Raw genomic sequence first — 25,282 nt, 5'->3', positions numbered from 1 at the left:
TATACTACAACCATATGGAATATCTATACATATCCAAGAAGACACTTGTTTTCCATCTTACAAAAACTTGTAAATTACCAGCCTCAAAAACAATAACAAGAGAGTGGGGCGCGGACTCGGACCCTGAATTCCAGCCCTGGCCCTGAATCAGGTTTAATTGCGAGGGCCGATCACTCGCGTAACTGTCTCACTTCGCGGCCGGGCCCTGAATCAGGGTGAGCCTGGCCCAGGCACCAGCCAGCGCACCATCATGCCTGTTCGGACAAGCCGTCGCTCTAAATATGATCGAGTTTGACACAGTTTCCATATTTCACCACGCAGAATCACCAGTCGTCGATATATCCCAGAATAAAGACCCTGAACTTGAAGACAAGATTGAGGTCCAGCCTTGGCCAAGCAAGGTTCCTCCCCTTCCCCGCGTTCCCTCCAGGCGCAGAGCTTGATTGGCCGGCCCCAGCCTTAGCCTTGGCCCTTGGCCCTTGGCCCCTATAATTATAAATAACAGTTATCGTTATAGGATCCGCCCGGCTCTTTCGGATCCGGTCCGGCCTTCGTGCACGGATCTTAGAGGTTCTACGGTAACTTCTCTTCCACGGCCCAGCCGACGCGATCGACAGGGCGACGTGGTCGTGGTCGTGGTCGTGGTTCGACTTCGAGCTAGTCGAGTAGTCTACGAGTACGGATGCAGATGCGGACGATACTAATAGTTTGATCTGGATGTTTGGATCAGGGGCTTCGTTGGGGTTTGGTTGTCAGGTGGTACACCCTGCAGGTGATGATATTATTATTTGGAATTGATACTCCGTAACAACAAAGGAATTGACGTTATCTCTATGGAGTATAATGTCCTTGTTTTGGCCGGCCGTGGCCGAGGCTCCGGCTTCTTAGTACTTAATGTTACTGTGCGTCTGTGCCTAGGTATTTACTATTGCCTAGTGATGTCGGAACCCCGGAAGAGCTGCGCTCTTGATATAATTGGTATTTGGTATCCTGACATACTGATGGACTGTCTGTACATTTACTGCATGGAAACTAGCCTGGTTGACTTCATACCCTACATAGTCGTATGGCATGATCACGACGAGTTGTGCGGGTGGCCGCGAGATTTGGGGATTGCATAGGAGTACTGTAGGTTCTTCCACGACCCCGTTCTCGGAGAGTGACGTAGGTATTATTGTTACAAGAGGCATTGACTTTTATGTTTACCGGATGGCAGTCAATTGGCTTTTACTTTCTGAACCCTAATCAGCTGTATTCGCTTGTATGTTGTAACATGGATCCGGCGTATGCCGAGCCCTGTCCCGTCGCGAGATAAAGTTGGTATAGATTATGGCTTTGTGAGATGTATAGTGAATGACTCAAAGAAAACGCTCTGAAAAAAGCAGACAGAAACACCACGATCGCCAGCAATCACTGGCAGTCGGACTCAAAAGCAACGCTCCAAGTATCGAAAGCAAGAGACAAAATCAGATAGCAAAACGCACGGTCCAATTGGCGGACCAGGGTATAAGAGCAAGCAAGCAAGTATATCGTAAAGTGAATTGCCGAGCTAGAGGAAAGCTCATCGCATCCACCCGGGGCCCTGAGTAGGCTCGCCGCCGCCCACGTCCATGTCCATGTCTATATCCATGTCCCCGTCCATGTTGCAGCCAGCGAACCGAGAAGGCGTCATCGTCCCGCCCTCACTTGCAGCCGGCGAGACACTCTCCGCTCCACCCCGCGCAGGCTCACCCGATAACCGGGTTACGGGGGTGGAAGGACAGGACGGACGAGGGTGCTGCTGGGGCTGGGCGGGACGAAAGAATTGCAGCAGTGATTGCTGGCGATGGTCGGGGGCAGGAAGGGGCACCGCTTCCGCTTCCGCTTCCAATTCCATATCCTCGTCGTGTTCAGGCTCCGTCGGCGGGGTGGGTATCTGCTGGACGCGCTGCTGGGCTGTGAAGAGCCATCGGAGGGTTTTGTCTGCGATATCTCCTGTCAGCATGCCGTGCCGTGTAAGCATCGCGTCGCTTGGAACTCGCACTCACCGTATACAGCCTGGTCATTGGGACGGATGTTCATGACGCGTTTCCTGGTCCGGCAGTTCAGGTGCTTTGGGCTGTCGTCCATGCCCGTGAAGTGTCGGGCACTTGGGGTTTGGGGGGATTGCGGAGATGCGATGTTTGGGAATGAGGCTTTGCGCTTGAGGGACATGGTGGCGTGGTGAGGGAATTGGCTTGACTAGTTGAGGCAATTGAGCTGGGGTTGAGCAGGTTTCGCTGGATGGTTTAAAGTGCTCTTGGAGAGGCTGGTGAGGAATTGGATTTGGAGCTGGCCCGCTGTCGCGTGAGAAGAATCCGCGCGCGCGTCAGGACTCTGCGCTATTCCACTTCAGGATTAAGTGGTTTGGACATCGCAGTATACATAACAAAACCAATATCCAGTTCAGGGAAGCCGGATTATTCTTTTAGCTGCCGTGCTGTAGTTGCTCGAGGTTGATCTGGTGATTTTGTTGACTGGAGTTGGTCAAAGACTGCAGAGTTTCGCGGGCGCCGGTCATGCGGGGATATATAACCGCTGAGGAGTTCTAGAGCATCAACGGTTAAATGAGATTATTTTGTAAAGGGACGGATCTCGAGGGACATTGGCCAGTTCCTCTTCATTCAAGCTTTGTATGTGAAAAGAGCAGAGCTGCAGAGTTCGCGGCTTCAGTTGGTTGATGGTCTGGTTCCTGGCTGTCACTGTGCTATGACGACGATGATCCATCTCTTCCCCGCTCTCCCCTCAGCGATCACCCAACACACACCAGCTTGCCGATTCGACCCCCAACAACACCAGTATACTGATCCCAGAGCTTGATATCTTCAGAGTAAACAGAATGAGCACCAGGGCTGCATCTCACGCTGGCTCCTGGTATTCAGGCAGCCGCCAGACCCTCTCACTCCAGCTCGATCAATGGCTGGACCGAGTGCCAGGTACACTCGAAGGGCTGGGTTCTCTGCCAGTACCTGGCGCGCGAATCATCATTGCCCCGTACGTACAGACAGCAGCCCATTCTGTTGCTCATATACTAATATCTGAACCAGCCATGCGGGATACAGCTACTCCGGACCTTGCGCCGCGTACGCCTACAAGGCCCTGGATCTCTCCAAGGCGTGAGTCAAGTCTTCTCGTAGGATGCTCGCTCTAAAGCCTCTGCAGAAAACGTATCTTCGTGCTTGGCCCATCGCATCATCACTATTTTGAGACGCTGGCCCTCCCCAAGCTGACCGGCTACCATACCCCGCTGTCTGACGACCCCCTCCCGCTCGATACGGAGCTTATCGCCAAACTCCGGGCAACAACAGCAACCAGGCCCAATGGCTCAACAATCGGCTTCGAAGACATGTCTCGATCAGTCGATGAAGACGAACACAGCATCGAGCTCCATCTCCCATACATCCACCGCCTCCTGCAACTCCAACACCCTAACAAAAAGACCGCAGAGTATCCCCCACTCGTGCCGATACTGGTAGGAAACACCTCCAAGTCAACGGAAAGCGCCTTTGGCGCCTTACTGGCTCCATACCTCGAAGACCCAAGCAATGCGTTTGTCATCAGCTCCGACTTTTGCCACTGGGGCCTCCGCTTCCGCTACACATACTACGTCCCCCAAGCCCCCGTGCCAGGCCCAAAGCTGCCGCTCTCCTCATATGACCTGCCACAGCCCGAGGACGACAAAACGGAAATTGAAGACCGGATCGAGACCGCCTGTGCAGGCCACCACCTCAAGCGGCGCGACAAGATCCGCCGAGACCAGCCGCTGATCCACGAGAGCATCTCCTCATTCGACATTGCGACCATGGCAGCGATTGCCACGGGCAAGGCCGACCGCTTCACCGACATTCTTCAGAAGACAGGGAATACGGTCTGTGGGCGCCACCCCATTGGTGTCATCATGGCGGCCATTGAGGCTGCGGGGATGCAGGAGGGAGGAAAGGGCAAGTTCCACTTTGCGCGGTATGAGCGGAGCTCGGACATTGGGGAGGTTGTTGAGGATAGCTCGGTCAGCTATGTTTCGGCGTTTGCGGTTGTGTAGGACAGTGCAGCTCCAGGCCTACCGTACAGGACTTGGTTATCTCGTAATCGTCGCATTCCATAGCAGGATAACTCGATGACAGGCTACGCGTTTCTCTCGGCATCCAGAATGAGATCTTGATTCCTTCTCCTTTAATCTGCTTGAAAGCTATCTTCTAGGTAAGGTCAAGAAACCCCAAGACACCGATCTGCCTATACCGTCCATGTGCATAGCATCCCCACCGCTCCATCTCCCTCCCCCACCCCAGAACATACCAGAAGAGCCAAGTAAGCCGGAACCAAGCTAGAGCACGCCTGTCATCACATGGCTGGGCTACAGTAGGCAATGGACTCGTCCCCGCACCAAGCCAGACGTTGAAACTGACTGGCACAGCGACGTTACACACAAGCGGAGTCCAGTCGACCAAGGCGTCGCGGCGCACAGTAGCGTCGGCACTCGATGACTCGACATCTCCATTGTCTTGGGATGCCGATGCAGACTAGGTGGATGCTGGCAGCTTCGATCCCGTCAACTCGGTCCTGCGCATCTGCGTGCAGCTTCCCTGCGGCGTGGTAAGCTATGATATGGCTGGAACTGGCAGCTTCGATCCGTCAACTCGGCCCCCGGCCTACGCATGCTTGTCTGCGTGTGGTAGCCTATGATATGGTGGAACGGCAGCTTTGATCTGATAGTAATACGTCGATACTCTCATGGAGAACTAACACTGGCTATGGAATCGCAGCAGGCAAGGACTACGTAATCGTATACCTTACGGACGCGTAGGCCTGGCCCGAGATCTCGAAACTCCTGTCTCTGTCTCAAGTGGACAAGGGTGATATACGGTCTGGTGATAGGACCCTAGCTGCTTACAGAGTGGAATTGAGTTTGAGGCGTATACTGCCAGGGGGCTACTGGGGACGTCGGCATCGGCATTTTCGTCACTGTTAAGACACGGATGGTGTGTGTGCTTAGAGAAGAACTTAATGAGTAAGATCCCAACGGAATAGTTATCCGATCCCTTACCCATATGTTCATAAGCAATAAGTAAACAGTAGTAGTCACCCAGATATCAGCAGCGTTAACGTCTGGGGAAACGCGGAGAGAGCAAACTCAAACTTAACCAAAGGCGATCCCCGACATCCGAGTCGACACACAATCGCATTCTCCCTCCTGCCTCCCATGCCCATCCACAGTCCACCCCAACGTCATCAGCCAGGGGTCCATCCCCATCCCCCACGCAGATCTTCACCATCTCCCTGTGTACTCCAATCGCTGATATTACTCGCTACCGAATCCTGCGCCAGCCGCCTGACGACGTCGCTTGACTCGACGTCTCCCTGAGCATGAGCATGAGCCTCCTTGGATCTGGGGAACGGATTGGACTGGTCGAGGTCGATGTCGACGCAGGCGGCCTTCCGGGTTTGGGGTTCGATGGATCCTGGTGCATGGCGGGACGAGAATTTCGGCTACAAGCGCGGCTGCCTGGTTTCGTGATGGGATTCGGCTTGTGATGCTTGCTTGGGCTGGGCTTGGATGGGGTCATTCAGAGAGCTTGGTGGTCTTGGAGGGAGGTGGGATGGGTATAAAAGGTGAAGGTTGGTGGTGGTTTGGAGTTGAAGAGAAAGAATCGAAACAGTGAATTGGGACGACAGATCAAACAGGTGAGCATCTTCTCGGACTCTTTTCTGCTTGCTGGGTGTTGTTTGAGTGTTGCTGATGCTCTGTCTGGCCAGATTGGATTCGTTCAAACCACCACTTGATCGCCTCGACTGAATCTGTCACTGGTATGTGGGCACTTGCTCCCGACCCGAGCCTGAAGCCGACTGACAGGTTAGACAATGTTGTGGAAAACGCTCCTACTAGCCCTCGTGGCAACCGCCGCTGCCTTTCCCCAGCTCAAGGTGCCGAAAGTGGTACCGAGAGTCCACAAGGATGTTGCTCGAGCCGACGAAGCCACAGATAGACTCGTCTTCTGCCACTTCATGGTAAGACAAAGACATCCCTCAGACGCTGGCACCTCTAACCCGTCTAGATCGGCATCTCAAGCAACCGCAAAAGCGCCGCCGACTACGACACCGACATGAAGCAAGCCAAAGACCTCGGCATCGACGCCTTCGCCCTGAACATCGGGGTGGACCCGTACACCGACACCCAGCTGGCCTACGCCTACGAGTCCGCTGCCAGCAACGACATGAAAGTCTTCCTGTCGTTCGACTTCAACTGGTACAAGGTCGACCAGGCGGCTGCCGTCGGAGCCAAGATCAAGCAGTACGCAAACCACTCTGCGCAGCTTATCGTTGACAACAAGGTGTTTGTGTCTTCGTTTGCTGGGGATGGCATCGACGTCGCGCAGGTTAAGTCCAGCGCCGGATTGGATATTTTCTGGGCGCCCAACTACCATCCTGGCATGGGTGACTTTGGCGATGTCGATGCTGCGCTCAATTGGATGGGCTGGGACAACGATGGTAACAACAAGGCGCCCAAGCCCGGGGATAATGTGACTGTTGCCCATGGTGATGAGGCGTACCTTGACGCCTTGGGACACAAGCCCTACGTTGCGCGTAAGTTGACCTTCCAGCTGTCAGGATCGCTACTAACGGACATAGCTGCGTCCGGCTGGTTCTTCACGCACTTTGGAGGCGAGGTCTCGTACAGCAAGAACTGGGTATTCCCCGGTGATCTCCTCTGGTACAACCGCTGGCGAGAAATCCTCGAGCTCGGTCCTCGATTCGTCGAAATCGTCACCTGGAACGACTACGGCGAGTCGCACTATATCGGGCCACTCTCGTCACCACACACAGACGACGGCGCCTCGAAATGGGTTATGGATATGTGAGACCCTCCATAACAGACTATGAGCAAAGCTAACAGCGCAGGCCTCACACCGGCTGGCTCGAAATGTCCCGCCCCTTCATCGCCGCCTACAAAGCAGGCGAGACCTCACCGGACCAGCACATCCAAGACGAGAAGCTAATCTACTGGTACCGACCGACGCCAAAAGACGTCGAGTGCGACGACACCGACACAACCATGGGCGGGACCCCCGACAACTCCACCGGAAACTTCTTCCGCGGCCGCCCTGACGGGTGGGAGATCATGCAGGACGAGGTGTTCGTTGTTGCGCTCCTGAAATCCCCCGCCACGATCAAGGTCACATCCGGTGAGAAAGAGGGGAGTTTCGAGGCGCCTGCGGGGGCCAGCGCGTTCGCCGTTGAAATGGGCGTTGGGAAACAGACTTTCTCGGCTGTTCGGGATGGCAAGACGGTCCTCTCTGATACGAGTCTGAAGGATATCGTGGACGAGTGTATCTGCGGCATCTACAACTTCAACGCGTATGTTGGGGTTGTTCCGCCTGATGAGACCGTCGACAAGTTGGATACCGTTGGGCTGGCGTTGTTGACGCAGGGGCTGAAGGCGCCTTGTCCGACGAATACCTTGGGACTGGGGGGTGGTTCCAATGCGACGCAGACCAGGACTTCGCAGACTTCGCAGACGAATGGGTCGAGGACCTTTGCGCCGACAACCAGTGCGATGGAGAACCCAAGTTCGGAGACCATGACCTTGGCGACCAGTGCTTCGGAGGCCAGTGCCACGCCTACTGCATAGATGCTGGTGCAATTCCGCTCTTGAGCTGCTGCTGTTCGGTTTTATTATATATCCATCTGATGGCGACTCTTTGCCGTTTCATTCCATACACTCGTTTGCGATTTCGGCTGTACTGTTTGCCTGCAAGAATGTACATACTGCATATCACATGCTCACCTTCTATCTTTGTATATCTTCTCTTCTTCTTATCAGTCGGGACAGAGCGGGACGACCCCTGTCGCCGATTTCGGCCGGTACCTTGCTTCAGGGTAAGATAGGGATTATTGTTCTCGAATCTTTGTAGTCCGAGGTTAGGATTTCCAAAGTTGGGCGAAGGAGCAGCGAGGAAACCGGTTGGAGGCCTAAATTTCCCCGCAGGAGCACTAGGGATTACCCATGGCGGAGAAACAGCGACAAAGGCTAAGAGGTCCTTATCAGTGAATCTACGGTGTGCCTCGATACGGAGGGAGGAAGAGACTCTTATCTCCAGCTTAAAACACGTCCATCCCCGGCCCCTTTCTCGATTCTCACCGACTCTTCACCTTGCTTTCTTTTTCGCCATGGGTGCTTTCTTAAGTTTGCTTTCTCTCGCCCCGCCCGTGTTTTCAGTTGCGCTCAGAGGCCCGGGTACTGCAGGATAGGCACGGATCCCCTTGTCTCCCCTCACAGCCACGTCTTTGCCAGCTCGCGCCAACTCTTGCGTGACTTCAACATCGAGTCCTCCGGCTGCCAGCTGCCCTCGAAACTTTATCTTCTGTCGAGTGATCGCGACCAGATCATCAATATGGCCCTCTAACGCGGATTTTGCCCGTCACCGTCACCGTTTGCGCCTTACCCCCACCCCCAACCTATTCCCCAGAATCGACCCCACCCCCATACTAGGTAGCAGGAGCAGACATGGCGAGGATCAAGCAGGGAGTGTTCTCATGGGAGGACGTGATAGCCCATCGGTACCAAAGTATGTTCTTTCTCCATGATCTCACTGTATCGCGTCAAAAGGACTAACCAGGCATCCAACCCAGACAACAAACCCCCAGCCATCCCCCGCCCCCGCAGACAAAGCGCCCTCTCCACATCGACCTCCACCGCGCCAGAAACCGATCCGAGAATAAGCTGGGACATCCAGCCCCAGAGCGCCCTGCTCTCGAACCTCTCGCCCGAGCTACGCGTCATGATATGGGAAGCAGTCCTGGGCGGCATGCGCATCCACATAATCCAGCGCTCGGACAAACGCATGGGACACGTCGTATGCCCTGCTCTCGAACCCGACGCCGAACCCTGCGATATCTGTCGCGGCGGCTTACCACCCTCGAGTTCTGCCTCCAGCAGCCGCAGCCGCCGCAGCAGCAGCGGTAGCGACAGCAGCGGCGGCAGGGAAGGCTCAGGCTCGCGCTCCCCACACCTCCAGAACAAAACACACCTCCTCGCCCTCCCCACAACCAGCAAACAGATCTACACCGAGTCCATCCACCTCATCTACACGCTCAACACCTTCGAGTTCAGCAACACCTGGTCCCTCACGTACCTGCGCCCCACGGTCCCCGCGGATCTCTGGGACAGCATCCGCACCGTCGAGCTGGCCTGGGCGTTTCCCGGCCACTGGCTGCCGAGCAAAGACCCGGTCAAGTCGGTGTACTTCTCCGCGGGGCGGACGCAGTGGCTTGAGACGTGTGCTGCGATCACGCGCATGAAGGGGCTGCAGGATTTCACGCTGCAGCTTAGCGGTGCGTGGTTCTGTGAGAGTGTTGAGAAACTGCCGGTTTTTCTGGAGCCCTTGAGGGGGTTGAGGCTTGTGGGACGGAAGAAGTGGGTGGTTGTCTTGCCGAATCAGCCGGTTTATGTGCAGGATGTGCGCAGTGGGTTTGTAGATGGGGTTTTGGGGAAGAGGGGCGTTGAGTGTAGGGTTTTGGTTGGTTGCTGATATATTGGGGTTCTTTATATGATGCTAAGCTTTTTTGTACCATTTGAGCGATGCGTGGGCATATACCCAAATCCACTTCCGAGGGTTTTGTGGCTATTCCATAGGTATCACGGAGCACAGAATTTGCGCTGCACTATGTAGTCTTCACAACTTCCTCAACACAACCTCACTGCCTCCGTGAGAGGCTGAGAGCAAGAGCTCGGGCGTTGCACCCGGGCCCGGCCATACTCAGCATTACCGTATACATCATTGCATTCTGCAGCCAAGACCCATCACAGGCCTCCCGCGCACTCTTCACAAGCCACTGCGTCCGGTCCAGCCGCACACCACTCTAAGCTTGCAGCGCCGCCTAGCTCGCGGCAGTCTTGTCAACGCCAGAATCACGTATAGAGTCCACGGCCCTCTCCAGCGCCGTATCAAGCGCCAACGCGCCCCCCCCCCCCGAATCCCGCACCAGCGCCATGATGCGGACTCGAAGCGTGCGCCACATCACCAGCCAGACACACGCGCCCACGCGCATAACTCGGCGCGCGATAATCGTACGTGTCGAAGATAGCCTAGCCCCCTTGGTGAAGTCCTCTGGGAAGGTAGAAGGTCAACAAGTGCGCGCACGGTGCGGTTCCAGTCCGCAAGGGCTGTCGCGGCAGCCATGGGCGTCACCACCCACGCTCATCTCCTCGACCGGCTACTCGGCCGGATCGTCCACGGACGCCACGGCGTCCATGTCGATAAATCCGCGGACGGAAGGCGACCTTGTGCGTGTAGTGCGCGTATGGGACGGAGTTCTCGGGTCCAGACAAGGCCTGGCGCATGCGTGATTTGACGCAGTCGGAGCTGATTGCTGTTCGTGTGAGCAAGAGACCGAGACCTTAGAAACTCCGTACCGCACTCACCAGGAGGCAAAGTACGCACCAACATCGAGGTCAGCTTCAGCTGGACTCCCGTCCGCGAACTCCAGAGCCACCTTTTCCCTCTCCTTAATGTTAACATACGTTGTTAGCCTTTCCGGAACTGCACAAGGCCCTTGGGCGGAACCTTCACCAGCTCACCAAGCAAGTGCGCGCGATGGCACGCATCGAACTTCGCCTGCCCGGCAAAAATCTGGAAAAGCAGGCCGTCCCTAGCCCTAATACCTATTGAAGGACCGGAGTTTTACTATTCCCGCGCAAGAGACCGAGTCGTCCATGATTAATAGCCACTTTTGAAGGCTTCATCTTCATTCTCTGCTTCCTCTCTCACCACACAAACCAATCAATCCCATAAACTGTCTGGCGTTCAGTGGCGAAATGACCTGGGCAGAGACGTCGCCCGGCCATTGGGTCGATGAGCTCGATGGCGCGGAGAAAGTATTCTACAATCTCTCTCAGGCATTCAGGCACCTGGGCAAGGAGTATACTGCTGTCTACTGCATTTGCAAGCTCCAATTCGAAGGGAAGAACAACGCAAACTTGAATGCTGCGCTTGGTGAAAGAGAGAAGCTGCTCTATAATGCTTGGAGTGCTCTAGGGGCTGACTATCCCGGGCTCCGCGTTGTCATCGCTCAGGACAAGGATGGGCAGCCGAGAAAGGAGTACCGCGCCAGCGCTTCTGCTAAAAGGATTGATGGCTGGGCCTCGGAGACGTTCATCGTTGATGATACAGGTCGTCCTGCAAGTGAAATCGTGCCCACTTTGGCTCTGCGGGATCTGCCCTGCCTAGTTTACCTCCCGGGCTCGTCCGAGATCATCTTTCACTCCCAGCACTGGCGGATCGATGCGCTGGGGACTTGCATGGTGCTGGATCGGTTGTTTGAGCTTGTTGGCTCCAGCACCAACGCCCCACAAAATGGGGAGAAAACCGAGTACCAAGCTGTCGCCCAGCCTCGAAGACGCATTCTCCTGCCCTCCGAATACCGCCGCCACGCCCGCCCTGGAAGCAATCGCAGCCACAGCTGGGAAACGGAACCAAGTCGCTTTTTTCACATCCGCAGGACTGCGCTATAAGGGCGACTCCAGCACACAGCCTTCCTTCTCGCGTTGCCAAGCCTGCAGTTCACGGCCAAGTCGACAGAGGCTCTCGTTGCGGCCTGTAAAAAGCAAGGGATCAGCGTTACGGCTGCTGTTCATGCGGCAAGTGCGGAGGTGGTGTTTGCCCAGGCTGATGGAGTTGGCAAAGAGTTCGATTACAGCACAATCGTCGCCGTTAATGCGCGAGACTACCTCCCTGCGCCGTACAACACAAAGCCATATGCGGTAGCGGCGTACGTGACGGGTCTCGCGCAGACAGCCCGGCGGGGAGACAATTTCGCTGCTCGGAGCAAGCACTTGACGGCAGCGTACCGAGGGAGTTGGGGGTGTGAGCCCAAGGAGTACATGGCTGCGCTGCGGGCGATCCATAAAGGGGTAGGCGAAAGACAGTCACCTAGCCCTAGCCCTGGCCCTGGTCCTGGTCCCAGTAAGACAAGCCATGACAGAGCACGAGTTGGGAATGAGGCTGAGTACTGCGGGATAACAACTGGAGTGAATGACAATATTGATGGAACTTGACGAAGCCTTTTATGGCAAAGGACGAGCGATGTCAATTTGAAGGGAATTGTTGGGTGATGAAGATGGAATTGAAGTTAGGGTTGGAGGAGAAGTTGATGATCTGTGATAAATGATCGAGAGGGGAGTCATATAAGAGGACTGAGAGATTCGTAGCCAGGTTGGAGTAGCAAGAGGTAGCCAGTGGACGATGGGATCCTTCGAATTCATGGAGGTACTTCTGACTGGATCCTTCCGTTCTCATCCAGAGATCAATTTCCGAGTGCTACGTGCACCGTATTTTTCAATAACATGTTGATATAAGCTTTTGCAAGAACACCGCCAAGACGCTGAATCCATGTTGCGAGGAAAAGAGTGAAGTCTGGTGCGGAATCGTGGATCACAGCACCAGGCTGAAACTCGGCGAAGCCATGCAGTTGGCATGTTGGCAGGAGGACGCGCGTCGTCGAGACTCGGGGGGAGGGGTCTCCGAATGGTTGGCCAAACTGGCTTCCGTTCTGGGGAGGGACATCGCGTCAAGTCTCAGCACGATGCACCAACAATGGGGTTGTTCGGTAGGTTCCATTCATACCCGACTCCAAGGTCAGGCTGCCTTGTTCAGTACCCTCCGAGCCCTCAGCGTGGTATCAGAGTAGAATTGGAATAGGGGCATGAAGTTCTGCCGGTGCTAAGGGGTCCAGTTGTCTTTCGTATTGAAGGACGAAGGCAGGTTGGATTATCGATGCTTTGATACATTGGAAATAGGGTATATCGGCCGCGAAGCAATATAACCCTTTATTGTCTAATACGATCTAATGTCCACCGAATCGATTATTTCATGTATATACGACAAAACGCGCATTCAGGCTTACCTCACCCCCCCTGGAGAGTATTGCACGTTCAGCACACGGTAGGTGTGTCCAAGGCACTGGACAAGCGGTGCATGATATCACGCAACCGGATGATGGTATAGCGTCCTTGATCAGGTCCCGCGGTGGCCTCGAACATGCACATCTCGATAAAGTGAGTCGAAACGTACGTGCCCAAAATCCCACGGCGGCCATTCTCAGCAGCAGCCATTTTGCCTACCCGGCAGCCCTCGGGCAGTCCGAGGGCAACCTCGATATCTTCTAGCAAGCGCGCCACGACCTGCAAGACAAGTTTGATCTGGAAGTCCGCGAATTGGTCAAGCACTGTGCCACCCAGGGTCATGTTGCTCCAGATGGGTTGGCGTTGGCTGGGGTTCGATGCGGTCAGCCGAACATAGTCGTAGATGCACTTGTGGAGTAACAGATACAGGCGCAGCAAGCGCATATAGTTACTGATGAGCTGTTGGCTTGTCGGTTTGTCTGGTGTAGCAATCTGTCGGGCTGGGGGCCATTCCAAGGCGGAAGAATGAGTGAAGCCGTAGTTGGTTGGTGCGAGATATATGTGCTCATACGGAGGAGGTACTAGCGTACCATACGCGTGAAGACAGCTTCGTTGGTCCAGGTCGGTCAGGTCGAGGAAGGATTGATCCCGTCGATTAGTAGCTAGAAATTGACCTGGCGAATATGATGAAGGCTCATCTACCAAGAAGAAGCATTGAAGGAACGCCAGGAAATCAATGGCGGCTTGGAGAACTTGGCCCGAAAGTTCAGTGGGAAAGACACCATAAGCGGCCATCAAAGTATGGTTACTATCACCGTTGGGGAGGTAACGGCTTTCGAGCTCATACAAGGCACGGCTAAGATGCATCAGATGTTGCATTAGTCCCATCGTGTCGGGAGTTGTAGCAGCCTCGTCTAAACTTCCCGCTGTTGAACCCGAAGTTTGGGAAGCTGGCCGCTTGGTCGGCCCTTCTCGTTTGCTTTGAGTCGTTGATAGTCGCTTTTGACTCTGAGGCGACCTACCCTCATGGGGACTGAATACCAGAGTGTCTCCCTCGTCGCCGATTGGTCCCATCGTCTGCCACGGGGATGTATCTCCCATAGAATCCGCCTTGGCTGGCCATGTGTCCAGACTGTGGCCGTCTAGGTCAATGGCGCCTCCTTCATCGTAGAGAATGTTGTAAAAGTTGTCCGCGTCCATGTCGCTTCCGTGAACCCAAAGACTTTCCGAGAATCCCGGACTGTCGGCGTGAAGTATCCCTACTGGTGCGGAAATTTCATTGAGGACTGAAGTGCTCTCCAGCTCGGTTCGTGAAACTGCAACAGGGAGCTTTGGTACAGTGGATTCGACCTCCATTTTTTGCGCCGCCGGCTTCGTTGCACGCCGCCCCGGGGGCAATGGTTTTCCAAAAGTGCAAATGGCATCCGCGGTCGTACAGCGCTGACACTTCTCAGACAACCCCAAGCGAACGCACTTGAGCTTCTGCCCTCTACACCGATCACACGCGAGACGTCTGAGTTTCTGTCCTTCGGCTGTCTCGGGTTGGGGACGCTGGGCAGGTTGGGACATCATGGGGTGAAGTCGGCGGAATACCAGTAGTCAGAAAGCTGCTCGTTTAGGTTGTTGCTCGTTCCTAGCAGAAAGCTATCGGCGGTTTCCCGGGGCAGGCCAGGGTAACACGGAGCATAAGAATGAAGATTTATCTGGCGGTAGTCATGGCGATTTGACAAGCCTGGTTCAGATGGCATTCTTTAAGCCGGCATTACCCAACTCCGATAAGACGACGTATCATCACATCTTGTCTAGTAAGCATTGTGCTACTGTATAGACCAAGGCAGTGTCCGGACAAGGACAAATCTCGTGCATTCCGTGGATTCCGCGGCGGGATGGGCGGATCCACTGATAATGGCGATCATCCGATAAAGTCCGGTGAAGAATAGGTGTTGATTGGATGGGAACGTTGATGTGATTGTGCCTCAATATCTTACTGAGTCTGACTTTCGAGGATTCGGAAAATGAAGGAATGTCGGCACGGGGGGTGCCTGAGGCACCACCATACCGGATTGGGACTAGCGCGTCACGTGCCCCATAGAGTTTTTTCCCGCTAATTAAGGTAATACACTAATACACTAGACTTCTCCTATTGGACGCTTTGCCTATATATTAATTATTAGGTTATACACCCTTTTTTTTTTATATAGGTGTTTTAGTACCTAAAAAACCTTATTTTAATATTTACTATAATATTATTAGCTAAGTAAAGCCCTAAAAGTTTTTTAAAGTGTTTTACTAAGTTAATATTTATTATTAATGGCTTAAATAGCCGCCATATGCTTGGTATATACTAAAATTAACTAATTACATGGCTTTTTTATATTTTACGGCTTAAATAACTATATAATTAAAATAAAAATAGCTTAAATAACTGCTAGGGAATAATAGGCTTGGGATAGCTATTATATTAAAATTAGGAAATAGCTTAAATAGCTAATTAAAAGGCTTAGATAACTACTAGGGAATTATATAAAAAATAAATTAAAAATAGCTTTAAATACTAAAAGTACTCCACGGGATATAAATAAGGGATTTATAACACCCGTGGATAATACTAAAGCCTTAAAATTAGAATTAAGATTAAAAACTATAAGTTTTAGTTAATTAAGGGCTAGAAAGGGCTTTTAGCCAGCGCCTATAATTATTAACCAAGTATATTATAATAAATAGCTAGTTAATAAAACACCTTTAATATTTATAGCGCCTATTTAAAAGGCTTTAATTAACTAAAAAAATTATATTATATAAGTAAACTATATAATATGCTAGCTTTGTATTTTTTAAATATTTTAGCTTATTAATAAAAGTATACCAAGGCCGTGGATTAAGGATTTAAAGTATAAAGTATAAAAAAATTATTTAATTATTATAGCTAATTAGCTAGTTAGGTAATTATTTAAAAAACTATTTTATTATATTAGCTAATTACTTTACTTATTAAAATATATTAATAATACTTGGACTATTATTAAGCGTGTTATTATAAATAATAAAATACCTTAAATTTTAAAGGTAATACTAGTGCTTTATAACATGTAAGTAGCTTAATTTAATAAAATTAATAAGTTTATTAAAGCTTATTTAAATACATAGGATATAAAAAATTAATTAAGGGTTATATTAATATTAAAAGTTATTATAATTTTTATATTTTAAAAAATTAAAGTAAAGATAACCACATGGGTGATAATAAAAAAATTAATAATTATAAAAGCAAACCTTAAATTATATATAAAAAATTATTTTTAATATTTATATAATAACACACGCGCCCAAGTAAAGTTAATTAAAAAAATATAAAAGGTTTTATTAATTACTTTAATTAATAAGCTTAATAAAAATCTAAATATCCCTATATTAACACGCAAGGGTCTAGGAAAAGGTATTTTTAATAAAAATTATATTAATAAAATATATAAAATTAAGCCTTAAATTAATACTAATAATTACTATACTTATTATAGCTATAAAAAGTATATAACTTAAAATTATTTTTACTTATAACTTAAGCTATGGCCCAAGGGATAAATACCCTAGTATAAAATTTAAGTATTAAAAAATAAAAATAAAAACTAATTAAAGCTTTTTATATTAATATCTAGGATGGTATTAAGATATTTTAATTAATTAAATTACTTATTAAAAAAGGGATTATTAATTACTTAAAATAAAAACATGTTTTAAAAATACAGGAAAGTACAAGGGGTATAGCGTATAATTTTAAACTAGCTAATAAAAAGTTATACTATACCTAGGATAATAAAAGCTTAAAAATTTATTTATTTTTTTAGGTTTTTAAACTTTATATATATATTATATAAATAGTGGCTACTTAGCCACGCTAGTTAAGGGGTATATTAGCATAAGGGGTGCCTAAAGCACTATTATACTAGATTAGGACTAGCGCGTCACGTGCCCCACAGAGTTTTCTCCCGCTAATTAAGGCAATACACTAATACACCAGACTTCTCCCATTAGACGCTTCGCCTATACGTCGGCCGTCAAGGAACAGACGAGAGCAGTGGAAAAACCTCTCGGAAAAACGAAGTTCCTGAAGCGAGTCAGCAGCTCCCGAGTCTGTCATGCATCCCTTCTTGGCTCTTCCAGCTGCCTTTGGCCAATTTGACATTGACAACAAATATGCAGTGATGCATCCTTCTGGCTTCGGAGAGAGTACATTCTCGGAATATGACTGACCCACCGGTCATGCATATCATGGTTTCCTCAGGCTCAGGAGAAAGAAGCAATAGAGCTGGGAATTCGCCTGAGCTGCACCTGATCAGCGTAAGCTATCGAGACGCTGCATGAATAGTCAGAGCTTATTGTTTCTTGGACAGGCAGAGTCAGCTGGACCCGCTTCTTTGGACCTTCAGTGGCTTTCTTCTATTCCTTCTTGTCTTGTCTAGGCTCCGCTTGTTGTTGACGGAATGTGCCTTTGCCAGTCACTCGGGACGGTAGAAAGGCTGGCGACCCTCGGAGGGTTCGAGCGATTACACTACACTCTGAAATTGGTAAATGGGCAGACCGGCGAGTGAGGAGCTAGCAGCGCTATCTGTTCAATGTGGACTCCCGGAGCAGGGACCCTTTCAGATCGGCGGCTTGGGCAACTGGCTCAAGATAGGCTCAACTGCTCGGGCTTCTCTCAATTGACCTCCACTAGTCCGCAAGTCTTTTCGGCGCGCAGTACTTCCAGCCTTGAACGATCTGTGAGCATGGAGTTTCCAATCTTGCGTCATTCATCGGATGCTTCTTGAACATTGCTGTTATTGGCATGGCCATCAAAGACGCCGGCGCAGATGGCCTAGCGGAGTTATGGCATATGATTGCGAGGGAACGTCACAGCACATTGATGTCCTCCAAAGCTCCTTTGGCTTCGAATGTCAGTGGCGGGAGTTGGATACCAAACGCAAATGGTACACAACTTCATTGACGACGTTGGCGCCTTCGACCACAGATTCTTCAAGCGGAGTCCGCGAGACGCTGCGTCCATGGACCCGCAGCAACGCCTTCTAATGCAGGCGTGCCAATGTAAACCATTCGACAATTTAGCTGATGGCTACTGTCGTGGCGAGGGTATTGCATGCGTTTCCTTGAAGAAGATGTCTGATGCAATTGCGGATGGCAATCCGATCTTCGGGTGCATCTCTGGTACCGCCGTGTCACAGAATTAAAACTGTACGCCCATATTTGTTCCGAATTCTCCCTCCCTCTCGATGCTGTTCCAAGAAGTTGTCCACAAAGCACAGCTGAGTCCAGATAATATCTGTTCTAGAAGCACACGGCACTGGAACTCCTGTTGGCGACCCCGCAGAGTACGAAAGTATTCTCCAGCACTGGGAGGAAGCAATCGATCTAGGCCATTTGGGCATACTGAAGGCGCCTCTGGAGTGATATCGCTTATCAAGGAGCTTATGACGATGCAAGAAGGCCGGATCCCACCGCAGAGCAGTTATGCAAACCTGAGCCATCATACCAAGACATCGCCCAAGGATCTGATTGAAATACCCACTAGCTTGAAGCCTTGGAACGAGGAGAACAAAAGTGAAATCAAGATGGTACCTCCATCCGGCGGCAATTCCCTCGAATTGTCTTCATCGACAATCCTTGATGCCTTTGGGGAATCCAAACTGACCACCGACCAATTCATGCGGGATCGCAAGGTAGATGGCTACGCGAACATGTTCTTGCCGGGCTCGACCCAGCTCTGCGTTGCCTTGGTACTGGAAGCTTTTGAAAAGCTTGGTGTCTCCATTGCCTCTATTCCTGCCGGTGAACCGGTCCCGCGCGTCAGCCATGTTCCTCAGCAGGCGAACCTTGTGAACTATCTGTACGAGATGCTCGAGAATGACGGGCGGTTGTTTGACACGAAAGGCATGCAGCTCATTCGAACGGCCAACTCTCCGCCTAAAAGGTCCAGCCATGTATTGCTGCAGGACATACTGAAGAAGCTACCAGATTGGACACACCCTGCCAAGTTAGCTTACTTTTCTGGAAAGGCTTTGGCCGACGTCCTCCAGGGGAAGACGGATGGCATCCGGCTCATCTTTGGAACAACCGAAGGCCGAGAACTGGTGACAAATCTGTACTGCTACTGCACAATGAATCATACACATTATGAGCTTATGAGAGACTTCCTTGGTCGGCTGATCGCAAGGATAAGCCTCGATAATGGCCCTCTCAAGATACTCGAAATGGGCGCCGGCACTGGCGGTTCAACCATGGCCTTCGTCCCGTTCCTGGCTCAGCTCAACGTCCCCGTGGAATATACCTTCACCGACCTTTCTCCATCCATGGTTGCTCAAGCGCGCCGAAAATGGAAGAGCTATTCATTCATGAAGTTTGCCGTACACGACATTGAAAAGCCTGTCGCGGAAGGGCTGCGCGGCCAGCACATTGTGATTGCGAGCAACGCCGTGCATGCCACGCATAACTTGGAAGCGTCCTCCCGCAGTATCCGAACAGCGTTACGCCCAGACGGATTCCTTATGATGCTGGAGATGACTGGTATCGTACCATATATCGAATTGACGTTTGGACTTCTGGAAGGCTGGTGGCTCTTTGATGATGGTCGACGCCATGCAATTGCCTCGGAAACTCGTTGGGAAAAGGACCTCCAGTCCGCTGGGTATGGACATGTGGACTGGACCGATGGCGCCATGCCCGAGAATTATACCCAGAAGATCATTATCGCCCTGGCGTCGGGCCCTACCTACGATCGCCTACCTAAGGCTGTGGAGCCGGAGGCGCAAATCATGACTGACGACGTCGCCCGGGAAGCCGAGGTCAACCGATATGTAGCCCAGTTTTCTAAGGGCTTCTTGATGCCCGTAACGGCAGCCTCCCGAACGGCATCAACACCCCCGAAGGGACAGTGCGTCCTCGTCACAGGTGCCACGGGTAGCTTGGGATCTCATCTTGTCGAACAGTTTGCCATTAATCCCGACGTTCACACTGTTGTTTGCGTCAACCGTCGCGGCGGCGTTGAAGGCAAGACCCGGCAACAGCAAGCATTGACCAACAGAGGGATCAAGCTGTCCAACGAGGCGCAATCAAAACTCAAGGTAATCGAGACTGACACCGCCAAGCCGAAGTTGGGCGTCCTGGGGGCTGAATATGCCTGGCTAGTGCAACATGTCACACACATTGTCCACAACGCCTGGCCTATGAGCGGCACGCGCCCCATCAAAGCCTTCGAGCAACAGTTTCACACATTACGAAATCTAATTGACCTTGCACGAGACATTGCAACCCAGCGCCCTCGTCCAGACATCAAGGTCCGCTTCCAGCTCGTCTCATCCATCGGCGTCGTCGGCCAGTACCCAATCTGGAGCGGCCAAGTTTCAGTACCAGAGGAGCGTATGGAGATGAAATCCGTCCTTCCCATCGGCTACTGCGAGGCAAAGCTCGCCTGCGAGCGAATCCTACATGCCACACTCCACAAATACCCCGAGCACTTCCAGCCCATGAGCGTCCGCCTCGGCCAGATCGCCGGCTCTCGCACCAGCGGCTTCTGGAACCCGAATGAGCACTTCTCATTCCTCATCAAGTCATGCCAGACCCTGAAAGCACTGCCCAACTTCGAGGGCATCCTCTCCTGGGTCCCGGTCAATGACGTCGCGGGAACCCTCAAAGACCTCGTTCTTGCGCCAGCTGATCGCACCCCGTATCCGACCTACCATATCGACAACCCCAAGGGCCAGCCCTGGCCGGAGATGATCGAAGTCCTCGCCGACGCGCTGGATGTTCCGCGCCAAAACATCATCCCTTTCGACCGGTGGGTGCGGAAGGTCCGCGAATCGCCCCTGTCCATTGATACCGATAACCCTGCGGGCCGGCTGATTGGATTCTTGGACCACCATTTCCTGCGCATGTCGTGCGGTGGTCTCTTGCTGGATACTACTCGTACAAGGGAACACTCGCCAACTCTTGCGGCACAGGGGCCTGTCAGTGGGGAGGTAGCGAGGAAGTACGTACAGGCTTGGAAGGCGACGGGGTTTCTCCATGCGTGATGATGACGATTTTCTTTTAGAAGATATTGGTTGAATGGCTTATTTTGTTATGTGTTTCAATAATTTTTTGGATTTTTGATTTAGATGGCGGTATGCAGTAACCAATGTCAATAATCTTTTCATTCATCTCATCCTATCGCTGACGGAGATAATCAGGATGCCGGACTCCAACTCGGCTGCGACTTCTCTTATCAGTCGGTCTTGTCTTCCCGATCTTCATCAGCTGTACCCGACCTGTCTCCAACATGACTGGAACTGCGCCGTCGCCTACTGCGTCAAGCCGACCTAAACGCTCCTATATTGCGTATGGTACCTGGCCCATCTCGTGACACTTAACCAACTCACTCATTCCAGCTGCCGTCGTTGTCATGGCCTCAAAGTCAAGTGCTCAGGGGGTGTACCATGCCAGAGATGCCGCAGTGCCAAAAAGGCGACTAATTGCTCCTATCCCCTGCGCGAGCGGAGAGTCACCGTATCTGCAAGGTGTGTTGTTCAATTGAATTAATTCTGATCTTGAATTGGAGATTGATACAGCATCAGCTACTTGACCCAGCTGCAGAGGAACAACACCGATCCCCCATCACCTACCATAGGTGAAAGACCGGAGCCAGCTGCAATAGATCTCAGCAATCCCATCCATGAGCCACAGCGCCTCTTCCAGCTCGACCATGGTGCACAACCACAGTTTGTGGGAGAGTCAACTTGCATGGCCTTTAGCGATCGCATCCTGCAATGCTTGCTTCCACGCTCCACGCCGACTCCACCCCCTGAGCGTCGTTACGTTCGCAATCCCGCATTTGCGCGTCAGTCTCAGAGTGTTGCTGGTTGCAAGCTGCCGGAGCGTATTCGGACGTATCTTCTCGTCCGCGTTGCCCTTCGCTTCATTGGCCAGGACTACCACTTCTTCTTGCATAGCGACTTTCTGCAGCAACTTGAAGAGGCCTATCGATTGGGAGAGCAGTTTCAGTGGGACTCTACATGGGCGTGCAAGCTGTTCGTGGTTCTAGCACTCGGTGAGTTGTATTCTTGTTCGACAACACCAGCACGTGGGGATGTGCAGGTCGATGCCAGCGATTTTCCCGTGCCGGGGACGGGATATTTCCTGGTTGCTATTGGTCTACTGCAGGACCTCTTCGAGGAGCCGTCCCTGGCCCAGATTGAGATAATGCTCTTGCTTGTATGTAGAACCTGTTTGCCGTGCCGTATCTGGCTAATGCAGTGCGCAGTGTTTCTACTCCAATGCCCTTGGCCGCGTCAACTCCGCACACATGTACAGTGGCATGGCAATGCGCCTTAGCACCAGCCTTGGTTTGCATCGCGCTTCACCGGCCGAAACTGGGTTGTCAGCCATTGAGCGAGAACACCGAGTCCGGCTGTGGTGGACGGTGTACGTCTTCGATAGGTCGACATGTTCGAAGCTTGGCCAGCCCATAGGGATCCACGATGAGGACATCGATGTCGAGATGCCATCTTCAGAGCCGCCTGCGGTACTAGGGAGCCAGATGCAGTTGAAACTCGGACGAGCCGAGCATCTGCTCGCTCACGTGGAACTGGCCCGCATCACCGGCCTCATCATGCGAGATATTTACGCGCCATCTTCTAAAGCGGCCGCCGGCAAGCTGGTACATAACGTTCGGTCTATTCTACAAAAGCTGCGGACATGGGACGCCAATATCCCCGAGAGCCTACGGTGGAACCAGGATGCCGGGATCCTCCGATCGGTAGCCTCTCTCCAGCTGCATTTCAATCACTGCATCATTTTGACCACGCGGCCGATCCTGCTGTATGTGCTGAAAGTCAAGAATCCGTTCGCAATCGCAAACTCTTTGGGCCAGAGCGGGGATGGTCTAGAATCGGCACCAGCATCAGCGCCGATATCAGATACAACGAGGACGCTGGCCGATGCCTGTATTTCCGCGTCTCGAACATCAAACTCAATCCTCTCTCAGCTTTTCATTGACAGTTCCTTGGCCACTTACGGATACTTTGACGCCCACCATCTCTTCTCCTCAACGCTCATCCTCATCACCTCCGCGATTATCTCGCCCAACCTGGCAGACTCGGACGCCGTACAGACAGCCTTCCAGATGCTGATGACCATGCGAGATAAAGGGAATGCGACGGCTGGCCAGTATTACGCTCGGCTCGTTCAGATACAATGGAATGTCAGCCGGCTGTTTGGCCGTGTGCCATCCACTGTGACTACGGAAAGCACAGGAGCTCCTCCATCGAGGTCTAATGAAGCTCTTGCCGATCCGAACGTGTCGGAAATCGGACCTAGCCCAGCAGAACATGATAACTGTGACTGGGGTAACTTCCTCATGCCGGGGTCCTTGCCCTTCACCTTGAACCACGAGGACGGAATGGTTAGGAATACAACTGCTGTGGATCCTTTGGACAGTCCATTTCTCCAGGCTTTTTTGGATTGCAATGCAGAACGGGGTGATGATGCTGTTATCAACGGAGAGGAGATGGGATTTGTTTTGTGACTTGTTTTTATTGTTTGTCTTGATGATATATAAATGCAGCATAGTACGGGGGATGACTATTTGTTTCTGATGGCAAGATCATACTCTCATCTCCTTTCTAGAATGCCAATATTCAAACCCTATTTGCTTCTACTTGGATAGTATTCAAGACAAAAAGCGGACTATGTAGTGAGGCGGTTGGTGGGCGTGACTGCCCATGAACCCCCCACTTCCAACTCCTTCCTGTTCTTCTTCGTCCTTCCAGTCACACCGTCTTTAGAGATTTCTACATCTCCGGACGGCTTCTGCTTCTTCCTCCATTATTTCAGTCCTACCGGATGATAACGCATCACTTCAGCAATGGCATCAGCCACATACTCCGCGTTCGCCTCCGTCAAACCACTCAGGCTTGCTCGTCCGTTACGCATCAGGTAGACGTGATGCACGTCCTTCAGCCTCAACACCTGCTCCTCCCTCAGCCCCGTATAGCTAAACATACCGATCTGATCTTCCAGATGCTTCCAATCGCCCACTTCCGACTTTGGATGTTTCTCGATCTCCCGCCTGAGAATCGATCTCATCCGCTTGATGCGTCCCGACATCGTCTGCAGGTCTTCCTTCCACCTCGTTCTAAGCTCAGGGTCGGAGAGAATCATCGCCACAACTCGACAGCCAAACAAAGGGGCATTGGACATTTCCGCCCGCACAAGGCGGAGGAGCTGGCTACGTGCTCCTGCTGCAGGTGCCCGTGGAGGCAGGACAAGATGGAAGGCCCCAACTCGCTCGCCGTACAGACCGAAGTTCTTCGCGAACGACTGTGCGATCCCCATCCCCTGCGGCCGTGGTTCCGACTCAGTTGCACCAAATAGCGTTTGCTGGAAGTATCGGACCGCCCAAGCATCGGCGTCTACATCCCCCGTTGCGAACCCCTGGTATGCCGAGTCGAACACCGGAAACAGTCTCTTGCGCTTCATCAGTTCAGCGAGAGTGCGCCATTGCTCTCGGCTTGGATCGATCCCTGTGGGGTTGTGCGCGCAGGCATGCAGTACAACGATATCGTCTTCGACGGCGGTAGATTCCAGCGTCGACATCATGCCCTCGAAATCCAGGGACCTGCTTGCGGGGAGATAGTAGGGGTAGGTCTTTTGCACGACGTCGGGCGCGGCAACCTCCCAGACGAGCGAGTGGTTGCTCCATGTTGGGTCTGAGAAGAAGACATGTTTGGGCTTCAGGTGTTGGGACAGGAAGGCGGCTGCGAGATGGTTTGCGCCGGTGCCAGAGATGGTCTGGATCGAGATCACCGTGTTTTCGCTTTGCGCTGGGCCCAGGATGAGCTCCCTCGCGGCAGTGAGGAATGGCTCGGAGCCTTGGATTGGCAGATACTCGTGGTTTAACTCCTGCTCATGAAGCCGCTTTTTGGCCTATCAAAGGGTCAATTCTTGACTATTGTTGAAGCATTGCCTGTCTTTCGGCTGATACGCACCTCTTTGACGCTGGGCAGAACCCATGGCTTGGAGCTTTCATCTCGGTAGACTCCTGCCCCCAAACTGACCTTCTGCGGGTGGTCGTCGGCTTGGAAATCTGCTGTGATGGCGAATGCTTCGTCCCTGGGTAAATCGCGGATGCCAGAAAGATCGGCCGGCATTTTGGGTAGGTATCAGCTAAAACGCCTGGACCCGAGACAGAAATCAGCGCTGACTTGATAGAAATGCGACTACGAAGGTTCTTTATGTTGCCCATCGGCTGGCCCAAGCCGTGCCGACCGGTGATAAACCCTCGACACTCTGTTGGAGTACTTGATAAGACGCACAGAGGTAATTGGACTATGATTGGAAGGT

The 25,282-nt window shown here is 52.0% G+C and overlaps 9 protein-coding genes across 9 annotated transcripts; 6 read left to right on the top strand and 3 right to left on the bottom strand.

Moving 5' to 3' along the window:
- Positions 1-1,561: 1,561 nt before the first annotated feature.
- DSM5745_01266 (uncharacterized protein) lies at positions 1,562-2,193 on the bottom strand (the record flags this gene model as incomplete). Its single annotated transcript, XM_026743282.1, has 2 exons — positions 1,562-1,962; positions 2,028-2,193. The coding sequence occupies 2 exons, from the start codon at positions 2,191-2,193 to the stop codon at positions 1,562-1,564; spliced, it is 567 nt and encodes a 188-aa protein (XP_026609127.1).
- Positions 2,194-2,857: 664 nt separating this feature from the next.
- DSM5745_01265 (protein MEMO1) lies at positions 2,858-4,057 on the top strand (the record flags this gene model as incomplete). Its single annotated transcript, XM_026743281.1, has 3 exons — positions 2,858-3,012; positions 3,066-3,134; positions 3,181-4,057. The coding sequence occupies 3 exons, from the start codon at positions 2,858-2,860 to the stop codon at positions 4,055-4,057; spliced, it is 1,101 nt and encodes a 366-aa protein (XP_026609126.1).
- A 1,817-nt stretch (positions 4,058-5,874) lies between these two features.
- Positions 5,875-7,642, top strand: DSM5745_01264 (glycoside hydrolase family 71 protein; the record flags this gene model as incomplete). The annotated part of the gene is made up of 4 exons (XM_026743280.1): positions 5,875-6,021; positions 6,069-6,597; positions 6,643-6,868; positions 6,913-7,642. 4 exons carry the CDS (start codon positions 5,875-5,877, stop codon positions 7,640-7,642), a joined length of 1,632 nt encoding a protein of 543 aa, XP_026609125.1.
- Positions 7,643-8,518: 876 nt separating this feature from the next.
- DSM5745_01263 (uncharacterized protein) lies at positions 8,519-9,542 on the top strand (the record flags this gene model as incomplete). The annotated part of the gene is made up of 2 exons (XM_026743279.1): positions 8,519-8,579; positions 8,644-9,542. 2 exons carry the CDS (start codon positions 8,519-8,521, stop codon positions 9,540-9,542), a joined length of 960 nt encoding a protein of 319 aa, XP_026609124.1.
- Positions 9,543-10,828: 1,286 nt separating this feature from the next.
- DSM5745_01262 (uncharacterized protein) lies at positions 10,829-12,067 on the top strand (the record flags this gene model as incomplete). The annotated part of the gene is made up of 2 exons (XM_026743278.1): positions 10,829-11,489; positions 11,544-12,067. 2 exons carry the CDS (start codon positions 10,829-10,831, stop codon positions 12,065-12,067), a joined length of 1,185 nt encoding a protein of 394 aa, XP_026609123.1.
- Positions 12,068-12,943: 876 nt separating this feature from the next.
- DSM5745_01261 (Zn(II)2Cys6 transcription factor domain-containing protein) lies at positions 12,944-14,482 on the bottom strand (the record flags this gene model as incomplete). Its single annotated transcript, XM_026743277.1, has 1 exon — positions 12,944-14,482. The coding sequence occupies one exon, from the start codon at positions 14,480-14,482 to the stop codon at positions 12,944-12,946; it is 1,539 nt and encodes a 512-aa protein (XP_026609122.1).
- A 3,395-nt stretch (positions 14,483-17,877) lies between these two features.
- Positions 17,878-20,976, top strand: DSM5745_01260 (uncharacterized protein; the record flags this gene model as incomplete). Its single annotated transcript, XM_026743276.1, has 3 exons — positions 17,878-18,115; positions 18,240-18,279; positions 18,324-20,976. 3 exons carry the CDS (start codon positions 17,878-17,880, stop codon positions 20,974-20,976), a joined length of 2,931 nt encoding a protein of 976 aa, XP_026609121.1.
- A 245-nt stretch (positions 20,977-21,221) lies between these two features.
- DSM5745_01259 (fungal specific transcription factor domain-containing protein) lies at positions 21,222-23,465 on the top strand (the record flags this gene model as incomplete). The annotated part of the gene is made up of 4 exons (XM_026743275.1): positions 21,222-21,285; positions 21,331-21,448; positions 21,511-22,153; positions 22,203-23,465. 4 exons carry the CDS (start codon positions 21,222-21,224, stop codon positions 23,463-23,465), a joined length of 2,088 nt encoding a protein of 695 aa, XP_026609120.1.
- A 299-nt stretch (positions 23,466-23,764) lies between these two features.
- On the bottom strand, positions 23,765-25,089 carry DSM5745_01258 (Aspartate aminotransferase; the record flags this gene model as incomplete). The annotated part of the gene is made up of 2 exons (XM_026743274.1): positions 23,765-24,865; positions 24,928-25,089. The coding sequence occupies 2 exons, from the start codon at positions 25,087-25,089 to the stop codon at positions 23,765-23,767; spliced, it is 1,263 nt and encodes a 420-aa protein (XP_026609119.1).
- Positions 25,090-25,282: the final 193 nt, after the last annotated feature.

The sequence above is a fragment of the Aspergillus mulundensis genome (assembly GCF_003369625.1).
Source record: "Aspergillus mulundensis strain DSM 5745 chromosome Unknown scaffold_0, whole genome shotgun sequence".
Classification (NCBI taxonomy): Eukaryota; Fungi; Ascomycota; class Eurotiomycetes; order Eurotiales; family Aspergillaceae; genus Aspergillus; species Aspergillus mulundensis.
Note: the sequence above shows the minus strand (reverse complement) of the source record. Positions and strands in the feature narration are given on the sequence as shown.